Source organism: Clarias gariepinus, chromosome 9, assembly GCF_024256425.1.
Source record: "Clarias gariepinus isolate MV-2021 ecotype Netherlands chromosome 9, CGAR_prim_01v2, whole genome shotgun sequence".
In the NCBI taxonomy this organism is placed as follows: domain Eukaryota; kingdom Metazoa; phylum Chordata; class Actinopteri; order Siluriformes; family Clariidae; genus Clarias; species Clarias gariepinus.
In genome coordinates, this window is record NC_071108.1 from 27663128 (window position 1) to 27677279 (window position 14152).

The 14152-nt window shown below is 37.6% G+C and overlaps 2 protein-coding genes across 2 annotated transcripts in view; both read right to left on the reverse strand.

Annotated features, from left to right (window-relative positions):
- Window positions 1-378: 378 nt before the first annotated feature.
- On the reverse strand, window positions 379-8386 carry si:ch211-251b21.1 (uncharacterized protein LOC571720 homolog). The gene is made up of 10 exons (XM_053504967.1): window positions 8328-8386; window positions 8020-8081; window positions 5618-5649; window positions 5336-5515; window positions 4168-4394; window positions 3938-4035; window positions 3597-3814; window positions 2527-2746; window positions 1810-2054; window positions 379-928 (listed from the first exon to the last, which is right to left on the reverse strand). Exons 2-10 carry the CDS (start codon window positions 8075-8077, stop codon window positions 833-835), a joined length of 1374 nt encoding a protein of 457 aa, XP_053360942.1. The 5' UTR covers window positions 8078-8081; window positions 8328-8386; the 3' UTR covers window positions 379-832.
- Window positions 8387-11376: 2990 nt separating this feature from the next.
- Window positions 11377-14152, reverse strand: part of plch2a (phospholipase C, eta 2a) — a 129528-nt gene continuing 126752 nt past the window's right edge. The window contains exon 23 of the mRNA XM_053504738.1: window positions 11377-12967. Coding sequence (XP_053360713.1) covers window positions 11397-12967 — 1571 coding nt within the window. The 3' untranslated portion in view covers window positions 11377-11396. The remainder of the gene's footprint in view (window positions 12968-14152) is intronic.

Here is a 14152-nt window from a genome sequence, read left to right on the forward strand (position 1 = left end):
GACATGCCAAATGTGATTTGGAAATGCCAAATAACTTAATATGCATTTCTGTGGAAGGAAACCAGAGTACCAGGAGGAAACCAACTCTAATCTAAAAATTCTAGAAATTTGAAATGTTTTAATCAAATTCTGATTAAACTTAATAGTCTTAACTTAAGATGCAGCAACTTCAGACTGAAACTAATTAGAAAGTAATAAGTAGTAAATAGATGGATAATAAGCGGGTTAGAATGTCAAGTATTTCAAGTATTTCCAATAGCGATGCTGCCTGGAGACTCTTTTAATTTCCTATGTTTCATCAATCTAATAAAAAGTCTTTTTCCCTATTTATTCTTAAAAAAATGTCACAAATTTTTGTTTTTACAAATAAAACATACATAAGAAATAGTAATGTTTATTTTAATTAGCCATTTAATACAACATTTATAGTATAAAAGCAATAACAAGTCATTAAATATTCTTTATGCCTTTACTTTTCTCACTTCTAATAAATTCTAAATCAAATGTTATTATTTCAGATGGCATATATAACAAAACAAAACTTAACTCACATAACTAGAACCTGTAAATAAACGTTACTCTGCCTCTTTTCATGCATAAATGAATGACTAAATGGAGTGTAACTTTTATAATCTAAAACCAGTTAATAAACATAAAAGTTTACATGATCCGAACTTAACCTTTGTATATTATTAAAAAGTTGGCATGATGATAAATACAGATAGCAGTGAATTTCATGATCAGTTAAACCAAATGATTCCTATATTGAAAGCAAGAATCTTTCAAGCTGATTGCATGAGCGGAAATGTTCTCCTAATAACGGTGAGTGGGTTTAAGCTTTGCATTTGTCAGTGGTTTCTGCCTGAGTCTCCTCCCTTTTTCCAAACCGCTGGCCGAGATCATTAGTCAAGACGGAACAACAGGATTTCTGAAAACAATAACAACACAAATAAAGCTTAAAAAAAAAAAGTTTTCAAAAACTTTTTAATTTTCCTATTTAATGCTGTACAGTATGTACGGCTAATATCTACCAAGTAAATATATTCAGAAAAATGATAACAAGCAAGGTAAGAAAGAAGCCAGCTGTCACTTGAAAAGAGTTGCAGGAAGACCTGAAAGTGGCCTGAACAGTTACATATGTACTGTACCGGGACATATTGGAGAAGGATTTAATAATGCAACAAAGAAAGTAGATAATATCATACCATTTTACTCATATGCACAAAAAACATATCTAGTGTATTGCTATTATACTTTTATGATACATAACTGTATGCTAAAAGGAGTATGCACAACCTGAAAGTTTAGTTTAGAATTTTTAGATGAATGCATCCAAAAAAAATATTTTTGTTTCATAATCATATTTTTTTATTGATTGTGCAAAACAATAGGAATCCACCTATTTAGTTTGGCAAAATTGTCAGCCAACACATCAGCCTGTAGTGCCTATCAAAAAAGGCAATATAGGACCATGATATTTTGCTTTTATAGTTTGAATTATATCAAAATATCAATCAAAATATAGCAAATCATCAGTCAGCTGTAGTTACTTTTTGTAGTGTGTCATACTGCCAGCAAACAAGGGAAAAAAAATCAGGTTTGTTGTTCCCAAAATCTTTTTAATGACAAGGATTTGAAAAAAATCATGAAAAAAACCCAAACGAATTTGCTAGATTGAGTGAAGCACAAAATGGTGTTTATTGTGTTTGGCCCACATTGTAGAAATTGTACAGTGTGGTTTTAGGTAGTGTATTTTTATGGCCAAATTGCACCACAAAATGTTAATGCTATATCCATCTCAACCCCCACCTGCTGTAGATTAGCAATGTTGCGTGATTTAGCAGTCAACTCCATAAGGGCAAGAACGAGTCCCAGTCCTAAGCCGAGAGCCAAAAGCAGGAAGACACCCTTCAGGCTGCTTGGCTTCAGTGATGAGGCCTGTGCATCTTTTGCCACACAGCTGCTTGCCCACCATTTATTACGCAGATAATCCAGTACTCCAGTCTCACTCAGCTGGAGAATGGCCACACTCAGGTTTTTCAGAAGGGGAAAGCCTTGGAACACACACACACACACACACACACACACACACACACACACACACACACAGTGCAAAAATATGAATGAGATGAAACTGTAAATAGAATATTAAGGGACCAGTCCCACTGAGCGTATAATATAGTTGCATAACACGATCACAAAGTTTATTTTGACCCTTTGTGTTTTAACACTGTTTAAGTTCTGTGTCAGATGCATGCTCTCAAAGTGCATTTTTTTTTTTTAATGTTTCCTCCAAGTTGCCAGGTTTCCTTCCACTACCCAAAAGCCTGCCAGTACTGTACATGGACTGGCTATGCTAAATTGCTCCAAGGATGGATGATATTTGCCATGGTTTTCTTTCACAGATGGATAGTGCTTCTGGAACTGTCACCACTGGTCCACCTGACCTGGATAAACTAAAGATAGTTTTGACCTAAGAGCAACATGGGACTGATGGTGTTAAGTGTTGGTTTGATGTGCACTAACCCAAAGGAACTGCAATGCTGTAGCCTCTCATGCCGACGATCTCAGGACAGCGCGTTAGGTTGCAGTAATGTGCCGCAGCTAAATCCAGAGACACAGACTCTCCAATGAAGGCATACTTTCCCTCCAGAGCCAAGTTGATGCCTTCTTCCATTGTAAGGGCATAGGACTGCATTCTTTCCATGTTTTCATAAATGTGTCGGTAGGTAGGATTGTTGGAGTTCTACTTGGACAATAAAATAGCATATCAGAAAGAATCCCATTAATTTCTGGTAGCATGAGAAGTAAGCATCAAACACACTTCCTAGTAAAAAGACCCAAACTAATAATTAATTGGACTGCCTTTAGGTTTGGTTATGGCGCACAGTCACTGTGGCAATGTTATGGGCAACTTTTATGATGTCATAACATTTATTTTCATATGATTCACAACCTCTGCAGTTTGTTCTGGCATGCTGTCAATCAACTTCTGGGTCACATCTTGACTGATTGCAGCCCATTCTTGTATAATCAATGCTTGGCGTTTGTCAGAATTTGTGGCGTTTTGTTTGTCCACTCGCCTCTTGAAGATCAACCACAAGTTTTCAATGAGATTAAGGTCTGGCGAGTTTCCTGGGCATGGACCCAAAAGTTTGATGTTTTGGTCTCCGATAAGTGGCTTTGGTCCCCAAGCCACTTCACTTTTGGTTATCACTTTTGAATTATGGCCTGGTGCTTGACACAGGACTGATGGTAGTACTCACATTTTCTTTGACAGAAAAACATTTAGGAAACGGGTGGACAAAAAAAAACTATAAATTCCAAACTCCAAGCTTTGATTATATACGAATGGGCTGTCATCAGTAAGGATGTGGCCCAGAATCCTATTGATGTGCTGGGCCAGGGCAAATTGCAAAAGGGCCAGCACTGCAAATACTGATTCTTTGCATAAACTTACTGTAATTTTCAAAAAAAAGCCTGTAACACTTATTAAATGCTTCTAATTATACTTGTGTGTATACTTGTGGTACACTTAAATGTACCATAGTAGCATCTGATGCATGGAAGCATGGATGTTGGCCAATCTGCCTTACCTTAAAGAAAGCTTGTGAGGAGGAGCCCTTAATTGTCCCATAGTCAATTACATTTTGGTGTGCCAGATCTTCAAAGCTTTGAATTGAGAGCTGCTTGTTATCCATTTGCAACCAAGAACTGAGGTTGGCAAAGTAGCAGGCCAAGACAACTAATGAAAATAACCACCAGATGGCAGTTATCACCCGTCCTGAGAAGGACTTGGGGTGTGGACCAGCACCTAACATAATGGGGAAAAAAAAAAGATTTAAACCTCTCTTAAGTGGAACTGTTTGCTAAGATATATTAAAAATGACAAGACATTAATGTTCTTTAGTATATAACAGTAGAACTTAGTGTCCACCTTGAAGTGTTAAAGCTCCTACAGTGTACCAGAAGCTGTGTGCGATGGTAAAGTGATTTTCCTCCCTCTGAGGCTGGCTCCATTCAGACGGGCTAATTCTTTATACAACACACCACACACAATTCATGCATTCCCAGTCATACTAGATTCTACTATCCTTAGTAACAAGTTTAACTCTTATTTGAATAATGTGCTCTATTCGATGATCTGATTGAAGATGAGGGTCTTACCGAGCCACCAAAAAGAGACAGAAGGAGGTAAGCAAGTAAGCAACCAGCAGGCTGATCCACATCTCACTGGAGAAAAGGTTAAAAAAGCTGAGGTACTGTGAATCAGCTGACGCAATGTCTTTGCTCATGATAAAACTAAGTCCTGTCTGCATGAACGGTTTGGTCATGTCCACAGCTTCCTCCCGACTGGCAGTGACGGTAAGCGGAGCCATGGCCAGATCTGCTTCCTAATGAAAATGTTTGCACATACATGCATACATACTTACTTAAACAAAAGGCATGTACTGTAAAGTTATTTTTTAGACATTTCTAATGGTGTCAGCATAGAAATGGATTATCATTGGGTTGGTTGCTGTGGGCTAACAGGGCCACAGACACTCTCAGACATAAAAGTCAACATTGTTCTGATTGTTCCCTTTTTGTCTCTTCTTGAGACCAACCATCAAGATCAATGTCCTTGCAATAATGTAAAAGAATTTAAGATACATTATTTAAAGTACACACCATGTGCATTATTTCTACATACAAAAAGTTCAAAACATGCCACTTTTGGCATTGCACATTGGATTATTTACGCTAACAAATATTATAGGGTAAATTTATTAAGCACAACAGCCGTAAATGCCAAAAAAATATAAATAAAATAAAGAAGTATGTAAAGTTTTTAATAAAATAACTTAATATGGACTTAATATCCAAAAATGCTGGATTATGTTATGTTAAATTGTGTTAGAGTTATAAGTTTGAACGAAAAAATAATTATTTTAGTCTTAAATTCTTATTTATAAAAAAGTTATAAATGTTTGTAATTGTTTGAACAGCTAACCATGTTAAACATTTTAAAACTAGTGAAATACAGAATCAGGCAAAAAAAATTATACACACTTCAGGAAAAGAAAAACTTTTGTGTATACATTTCTTTATCTGACTCAAAGCTAACTAATTTGGTTGTTCTAGTAAACATCTTTAGCTTTGCAATAGATAAACATTATTTACATAAACCAACCATATATCCTATTAGAGACATATAATCATTCCAAAATGAAGTAGACTAAATAAGTGACATTTTTGACAGATTGCTCCAGGTTTGGAGAACATGCTAAAGGATGTATGTTCTAAAATGAAAAACATGTATTCTTTTAAATCGTATGTTTTAATTTGAGCTCACCCCTCTCACAACCTCTCCAATCATCCCAAACCAGTTACCACGCTCGTCCTTGGTCCCGTATTTTCCATCTTTCACCAGGTGAACATTGTACTTGAAGCCAAGTTTCTTTGCGAGTTCAGACAGCAAGTCCATGCAGAATCCTTCAAACTCTGAGCCTTTTGACATTGTGTATGGTTCTTGCTAAAGAAGAAGTCATTAAGATAGTAAGTATTCACGTATTATTTAAAAACAGGCATCCAAATCTAAATTATAAAACTGTTCTGTTTAGTGCTTATTGCCTACCTTGATGGAGGTCACTTTTAGTGGCTGTGGTTCTGGTGATTAAAAGGCGTAAAAACATATTTACTTCTATCATGTTATGTATTGAAACTGCATGTTACAATTATAAAATAAATATGTAACTCGTGAGCTTAAAATGAAAGTTTCTGTCAGAATAAAAGTAAGAGGTATGCATTCATTCTATTTTTAAATGTTATATTCTTAATCATTAAAAGAGTTATTTAATATTTAATTAGGATCAAGATAAACAGTATTTCTACTGTACATGGGTATTATGAATATGTTAAATTGGTTAAGGACCAAAGAAAAAAAGAAAGAAAGAAGAGGGGGGGAAAAACACTCTTTGTCTTAGTCTGAACTTGAACTCTTGCAAGACATTCTTGGCAGTTAATGAAGCGTTTCACCATGCTGTGCCGTACTTTGTACTGCTTTTCACATCGAGGCAAATATTCCCAAATTTACTAGACAAGGACAATGTTCCTGTTGTTCTGCCGCCCCCTTTCGTGTGGTCCCAAGCTTCACGGCCACTAATCGTCCTTTAAGGAAATAAACTGCTCAGAAGGACACAGAGGGAGATAAACAGCGGGTTGTTGTTGTGCAGCCTATGGTAACCCCTGTGGTGGAGCAGATACAGAGTCCAAACTTCTGAGTATTCCAACCCCTGAGAAAGAGATGCCCCAAGTGCTGGGAAAGTGCCCTCCCATTGCACACTCTAAGTCTAACTTCTGTCTATATAGTATAGTTTATTTAGTACTAATTGTTTGGAAAAAAAACCTTAAAAATAAGACTTTGTGCGTGTTTGTATGAGGTCTCAAACTAGCTGTCATGCTTACAGCCAAAACAGTATCGTTGCTGATTTTATTATTATTATTTTTTTGTTATAGATAGGCCTATATATTCAAAAAAAGTGTGTGCCAAACAAACTTCTTCTAAAGTTTATGCAACATGGAAGTGACCAATCTTGCTTCCCTTAAAATGTAAAGATTTTGGAGAGATGATTTATATGTGCTCCAATAATAAAAAAAAATTCAGCATTACACTGTCTCACTTCAAACAATAATAATTTTAAATGCTAAATATTCATATTTATTATGAGTATTGACACTGAAATTGGTGTACATGTCTGGAATCATATAACCTGTAAAAATTGTTGCTTAAATTGGTAAAAGCATAAAAAGCTCGCATTTTAGAACAATATACTTTATTTGCATTTATTTTCATTAGCTTGGATCAGGAGATTAGAAGCATTAAGTATTATGAAAAATTGTGTTATACGGTATGATCCTATCTAAAAATTCACTTTTTTTCACCTGGCTGTGGCCATTACTAAAGTTAAAATTTGTCAGGAATTTAGAAGTCTAATGCAAAATGCACCTAATGACTTTATAACGATACGATTATAGAGAAATATGATGTAGTAAAAAGGAGCTCGGGATTACTAATCCGTAATGCAATAATAAGTCAAAAGAATTAAAAACAAAAGTAAACTTAAATGAATACTTCTTTCACTGAAAATGTTGTTAAGACTCTTGGTGAGAAAACCGTATGTTGAAAATAAGGGAACCTTATTCGTATTTTCTTCTTTGAGGCTGGGAACTGACACGTTTACAAATTAAGTGTCAAAAATTAAATTTTTTTCAGCATGTTTATCCTAAAAATGTCATGTATAACTGAGGCAGTTCCACTGAGATGGAAAACCCTACAGGAGTCCGTCAATCACATAATCTTTTCCCCACTAAAATATGAAAAGCCAACATGCCGTCAAAGCCACAGATGTGTCATGGCCTTGTCCTGATGACTGCTTGGTTAGAGGGGGCTAATTGATTGCTCACAGTCATTGTTGACCATGGCAGGCTCTTTCCATTATTTTAAATGCAAATCACTCAGAGCAATGGGGCACACAGACAAAGCGCCAGAAGGCTGCTGTGACCATTGACAGAGTCAATAAGATGTCAGGACTAGAATTGGCCCTTCCTGCATCCTGCTGGAGGACTCACTAGAGGAAAGCCAAGCTAAAGAAAGGGGATGGAGTAAAGTCAGTATTGGTCTAATGCCACCTCCGCTGGAGTAGCTCTTACTGCAAGATTTCTTACTCACCTCTATTCATGCGCATAAGTATGTGTTCTTTTTAAACATTCATGATAAAGAAAAATACACCAAACACACTTTTTTTTTTTTACATCTTATAACTAGAACATCTAATGTATATCTATAGCAATCCGTCATTAAATAACAATGGCTCTATATTGCAAATGTATGCATTTGCAATGCTTTGAGAACGCAAATCCAATGACTGTGATGAAGTTAGTGTACGAAGTTTTCACCGAACACAAAAATGTGCAAAACAGTTCGACCACCAGATACATTAAAATTAAGTGTGTGATTTGATTGTAACATAAAGTTACCTGCAGTGCAGATGTGAACCACTGCTACAAGAAGCCAGAGAAGTCCCAGAGATGCCATGGTACTGAAACAAAACCATGTAACCATTTATTTGCAACTCTTTGCAAACAAAAACAAACAGAAAAACAAAGCACTAATTGCCTCTTTAAAGAAAATCCACATCAACCCATGATTTCTAAAATGGTTATTTTATGGTTCACGGTTTAGTCTGTTCTACTGAAGAACTTAATAAACACAAGATGAAAAGCAGGCATAACATCCAAACCAAAAGATCAAAGAACGAAAAAAAAAAAACCCACATCCTACTTACCACTGCTTTACAAACAGCTTCTTTCTGTGTCCAGCACACCACACGTCCCAAAATATAAACCATGAACAAATACCCCAAGATTAGATAATAGCCAATAGGAAAGAGTGGGACGTTCTAGAAAGTGCAGGAAAAGGGGTGAGGGACGGAGACCACGATAATGATTTGTGTACAGGGGAGGTGGAACATGGACGAGTAAGAAGTTGGATTCCAGGAAAAACTTCCCATGATCTTATGAGAACGTTTAAGACATATGTAAAAAATTAAAAACTTTCGGCCTCAAAGATTTAGAAAAAACAGCCATAATATGAAGTTTGCTGTAAAGACAAAAAGTACTTTTGATCTTCTAAGATTAATAAGATTAAAAACTTTTAAGATCGTATAGGATTACAGCTGCATTACACCATACCTTACCAGTGCTATATATTTGTCTTAGTCTGGTTACAATATACAGGGTGTTGTTCATGAGAAATACATTTCTAAACTACTGTTTACACTGGGTCAGAAACTATTGATTATTTAGAACATAAGCTAAATATACAACATTTTGCAAAGCAAGAGACTCTGCAAAGCCCAACAATTCTCCCTAAAACCCAAGTTGGCTTCGTGATAGACCCTGGAGACAGAAACAAAAATCACTGTGATAAATACGAATCGAAAGGCCAGAGTTGCAACACCTCCTGAATGCTAAAGAAGTAGACTTTTGTATGAGTGACAAGAGTGTACAATCTCTGTCACTCAGTGAGCCGTGCGAGTCCCAGGGCAGTTTTTGGGAGCTCAGAAGGGCCCCGGTCTCTCACGTCCCACTAGAAACCGTCACCAAAGCAACTGCAGACCCAGGCATTCCTGTGCTTTTGTCCCATGTGCCAGTCATAAGCGGAGACGAATCCTTTAGGATTTTATGGGTATCATGCATGAAGAGGCATAGGGGTACAAAGCAATGAGTTAATACTCACAACAACACAGGGCATGACTGTGTGCACTTTGGGTTGATCCCAGCAGTTGGAATGTTGAAAAGATTGAAACAGAGGAACTTTTATTTCGGTTTGGGTCGAAGATGTGATGAGCCACCAAGTGGGAAGCGACATTTTTCCCAATGGGTGCTCTCTGTGAAAGATTGGAGAGGTTCTGCAGTGTGAGCACTGAGAAAAAGGGGGCCACTTAAAAGAGTACATAATAGTGCTGAGAGGGTGAAACTTCTTGAATAGGAGTTTCTAACCTTTTTGTTAAATCAAGCAACAGAACAGAAAGAGAAGAACACACTAAAGTATATATTTGGTAATCACCTGACAATAGTAAGCACAAAAGGAATCGCATTTTTAATTGTCTTTAAATGTAAAATTCATCGAAGAATCGTTCATTTTTACTTGTGCTCATTTGCATTTTAACACACAGGACTGTGAACCGCAGAGTAGGTTATCTCAAGTTTATGAAGAAAAAACAGACACCCGCAATCTGTATGTACATATGCTTTTACTAAAAATTCTTCCAGACTCCTGCAAAGTTAGCTGACATGACAGTGCAAACATGACAGTACAAAGTGAGAGATGTGCTCTTTCACCATTCTTGCGTGCCGTTCAATAACTGTACAGTACTCATATTCAATGTGATTCCATAATTCTTAAACACTGACTGATATGTACTGTAAACCAGTGTTCATGCTGAGTGGTGGAAAATGTCAAACCTTAACTGAGAAACACTAAAAATATTGCAATATCACTGTAATGCAAAAAAAGAGCCAATTTCAGTATAAATCTTCTGATAATACTTTTTACAGTACATAGATGGAAATATCAAAAATTTAAGTCAAATGGCAAAAACTGCATTGTGCCAAATGAACTAAAATAATAATATATATATATTTATTTTTAACAAAGCTGAAAGTAGATAAAGGAGAAGAGGTGGTTGTCATTTTGCTTAATGCATTTTTTTTTAAAAAGGAGCACATAAGAAAAGAAAATACAGAAAATAATAAATTACTGTTGCAAATACATTCCATGCATTTGTTGTAAAAAACAAACAAACAAAACTTTTTTACCACTATAAACAACAACAAGATGCATTGGTATTTCAATGAGTACATTAAACATGTAATTTGATTTAAAGTGAAAGAAGTAATATTTCATACAGATCAACATGTAATCCTCTATTGCTACAGCAGGCCTTTTAATAAAAAAAAAGAAAAGAAAAAAGACAAGATTCAAGACAGATATTAGCTTAAGAATGTTGGATTCTGTTTGACATTCCAGTGTTTAAAAGTAATGAGTGCTTTCAGGACAATATACTGACAAGGGTTTTAATGTGACTTTGCACCAAAAATCTTTTCATTTACAATAAACATGTTATAAAAAAATTGCAGTATCCCTCTCTATAGGTGCAGAAACTTTAGAATCTACCACTTTCATGCTCATTGTTGGATCAGATGTACGACCATCTTGTTAGCAGCTTAAGCCAATCTTAACAAACAGTAGTGCATGAAACAGACTTCATATCTGATATTCCAGTGTCTCATTTAGTAAGTGAACTAAAAAAAAACAAAAAACAAATATATATATATATATATATATATATATATATATATATATATATATATCACTCACTCATCTTCTTTACCACTTTATCCTGTATTCAGGGTCACGGGGTTCTAGAGCCTATCCCAGAAGGCTTAGGGCATGAGGCAAGGTACACCCTGGGTGCCAATCCATCGCAGGGCACACACACATACACACACTCATTCACACACTATGGGCAATTAAGGAACGTCAATTAGCCTAACCAGCATATCTTTGGATACTGTGGGAGGAAACTGGAGTACCCAGAGGAAGCCCCCAAGCACAGGAAAAACATACAAACTCCATGCACAAAGGGACGGGAATCGCGCCTGCCCAGGAATCGAACCCGGACCCTGGAGGTGCATGTATCATGTATATATATGGTGCCTATATATATATATATATATATATACTGTATATATATATATATATATATATATATATATATATATATATATATAATTATTATTATTATTATTTTGTCTTTATTATTATATACTTTCTGTCCACCCATACTTCCTTAGAGGCGGAGCATAAAAAAAACATCATTATCTAGGTTATGTGGGGTCTGTTGGGGTGGTCCTGGAGGAAGCTGACTCAGCAGGTCCAGACTTGCACAGGGGCTGCGTGTGATGCTGCAGGCTCCCTCTGGGATTCCACGCTCTTCAATGGGGCTGTTGGATCCCATAAGGAGGTTTTGCAGCCGCTGCCTCTCCTGGGCCTGCCTAGCGCGGTTGGCAATATAGCGGACCCGACTCTGGCTGCGTGACGAGCTTCTTCTCAGTGGTGGTGCCTCATCTTGCACCTCCTCTTTTTCCTCAGCCTCTGAATCATGGAGGTGGGATGTAAAATCGCTGCTTGTCAGCGGTTCTACATCAGTGAGTTTCTTAAGCCGCTCCATCAGGTCATCCTGGGGCTTCCTTGGGGACCTCTGTTGGCGACTAGGCCTGACCACAAAACTACGACTGATGCTGCGATACTTGCTATCAAAGTTGCATACAATGTCCTCAGAGGTGAGGTCACCCAAACTCTTAGATTTGGAGCCAGAATTTATGTCCTTTGGTGCAGGAGTTGGGGCTCGCTTGCTAGAAGCAGATGATGACTGCTTTAAGCCTTCTATATACAGCCTGTTCCAGGTGTGACGCCGTTGCATAAGACGTTTGTTGTCATGCTCACTGCCCAGTTGCCTTGGGAGAAGTTCATCCACTGGGTCACACATCTGACCATCCCGCAAGTTGGGATTGGATTTGCTCTTACTGACACAAAGCATGCTAGGAGTAGTGGATGACTGAGATGAGCAACTCCAGTTGACTACTGAATCCTCACCTTCATGACAGTCCTGAGTAGCTCGGAGACAGGTCAAACTCTTTCTGGCCAGGTTGGGCAGAGAGAGGTCAATCACAGTGTCATTTGAGGAAATGCTAGATGAGGATGACACACTGTCACGATGGGTGTTTGGGTCAAGCTTGGACCAGAGGCGGTCATTGATGGTTGCATTGATGGAGACCTGAGGCACCGTTGACTGCTCATCAACAGGGCACACTGCCCGTACCTGGCCATCACTTTTGGTCCTTCGAATTGGTGTCTTAGCCCCAGGATACAACCTTCGCTCTATGTCCTTGTCAATTGAAGTCTTTTTACCTGAAACCTTCTGGGAACTCTTGAATGTTGCCAGCTCAGTTACAGTGTTCGTCTCTGAAGTTTGTCCAATCTCAGTTGCATCTGGTAAAACATTTCTACCAAAACTCCTCCCTTCACTTACTGACGGCTCTTGTGCAAGGGGCTTATTGCCTCCAATGTCAAGGTAATTCATGGACAGGGAAGTACTGATATGATCGTCCCCACTACTGACATTTTGGATTGGACACTGATTAGGAACAGGTATCTTTTCCTCATTTGTCTTGACAGGGTCATGGTTGTCTTCCTTGGAAGTTGTTATTGCTATGGATGGTGGAGACAAACAAAGCACATCACTGGGGGAATGTTCTGAGGTATGGGTTATGGATGTCAAGGGGGATTTCTGCTGATATTCTTCCACAATGGATTCCAAGACATGCAGATAAGGAATGGGTCTCTGCACTGTGGAATGATCTAAAAGGATAAGCAAACAAAATCTCATCAATATGCTTTAAAGGTTTTGCATAACAGATGTTTGGTTTCTACTAAATCTCCTACACAGTTCACATTAATGCAAAAAAAAAGAACAAAGACAGATGTCAATGTCATATACATAAATGTGTAGAAAACATGCAGCATGCCTGTATTTAGCACAAGGCTAATTTGCACTTGTACAGGTGCATCTCAATAAATTAGAATATCATCGAAAAGTTGATTTATTTCCAGTAATTTAATTCAAAAAGTGAAACTTATATATTATATAGATTTATTACACACAGACTGATATATGTTAAGGGTTTATTTCTTATTAATTTTGATGATTATGGCTTACAGCTAATGAAAACCCAGAAATTAGTATCTACTCCAATGGTGTCACATCTAATCAGCTAATTAACCCAAAACACCTGCAAAGGTTTCCTGATCCTTTAAATGTTCTCTTAGTTTGTTTCAATAGGCTACACAATCATGGGGAAGATTGCTGACTTGACAGTTGTCCAGAAGATGATCATTGACACCCTGGTCTGGAGGGTAAGAAACAAAAGGTCATTGCTTACTGCAGCCTTGAGAGGATTGTGAAACAAAGCCCATTTAAGAATTTGGAAAAGATCTACAAGTAGTGGACTGCAGCTGGAGTCAGTGTTTCAAGATCCATCAGGCACAGACGTACCCAGAGGATATGGGCTACAACTGTCACATTTCTTGTGTCAATCCACTCTTAAACCAGTGACAATGTCAGAGGTGTCTTACCTGGGCTAAGGACAAAAGGACTGGACTGTTGCTCAGTGGGCCAAAGTCCTCTTTGCAGATTAAAGTAAATTTTGCATTCAATTTGAAAAACAAGGTCACAGAGTCTGAAAAAGACGGGAGGGCACAGAATTCAAGTTGCTTGAAGTCCAGTGTAGGGTTTGAACAGTCAGTGGTGATTTTGGGAGCCATGTCATCTGCTGGTGTTGGCCCACTGTGTTTTATCAGGTCCGAAATCAGTGCAGCCGTCTACCAGGAAGTTTTATAGCACTACATGCTCCCCTCTTCTGACTAGCTCAATGGAGATGTTGATTTTATTTTTCAGCACTTGGCACCTGCCCACACTGCCAAAAGTACTAATACCTTGTTTAAGGACCATGGTATCCCAGTGCTTGAGTGGCCAGAAAACTCACC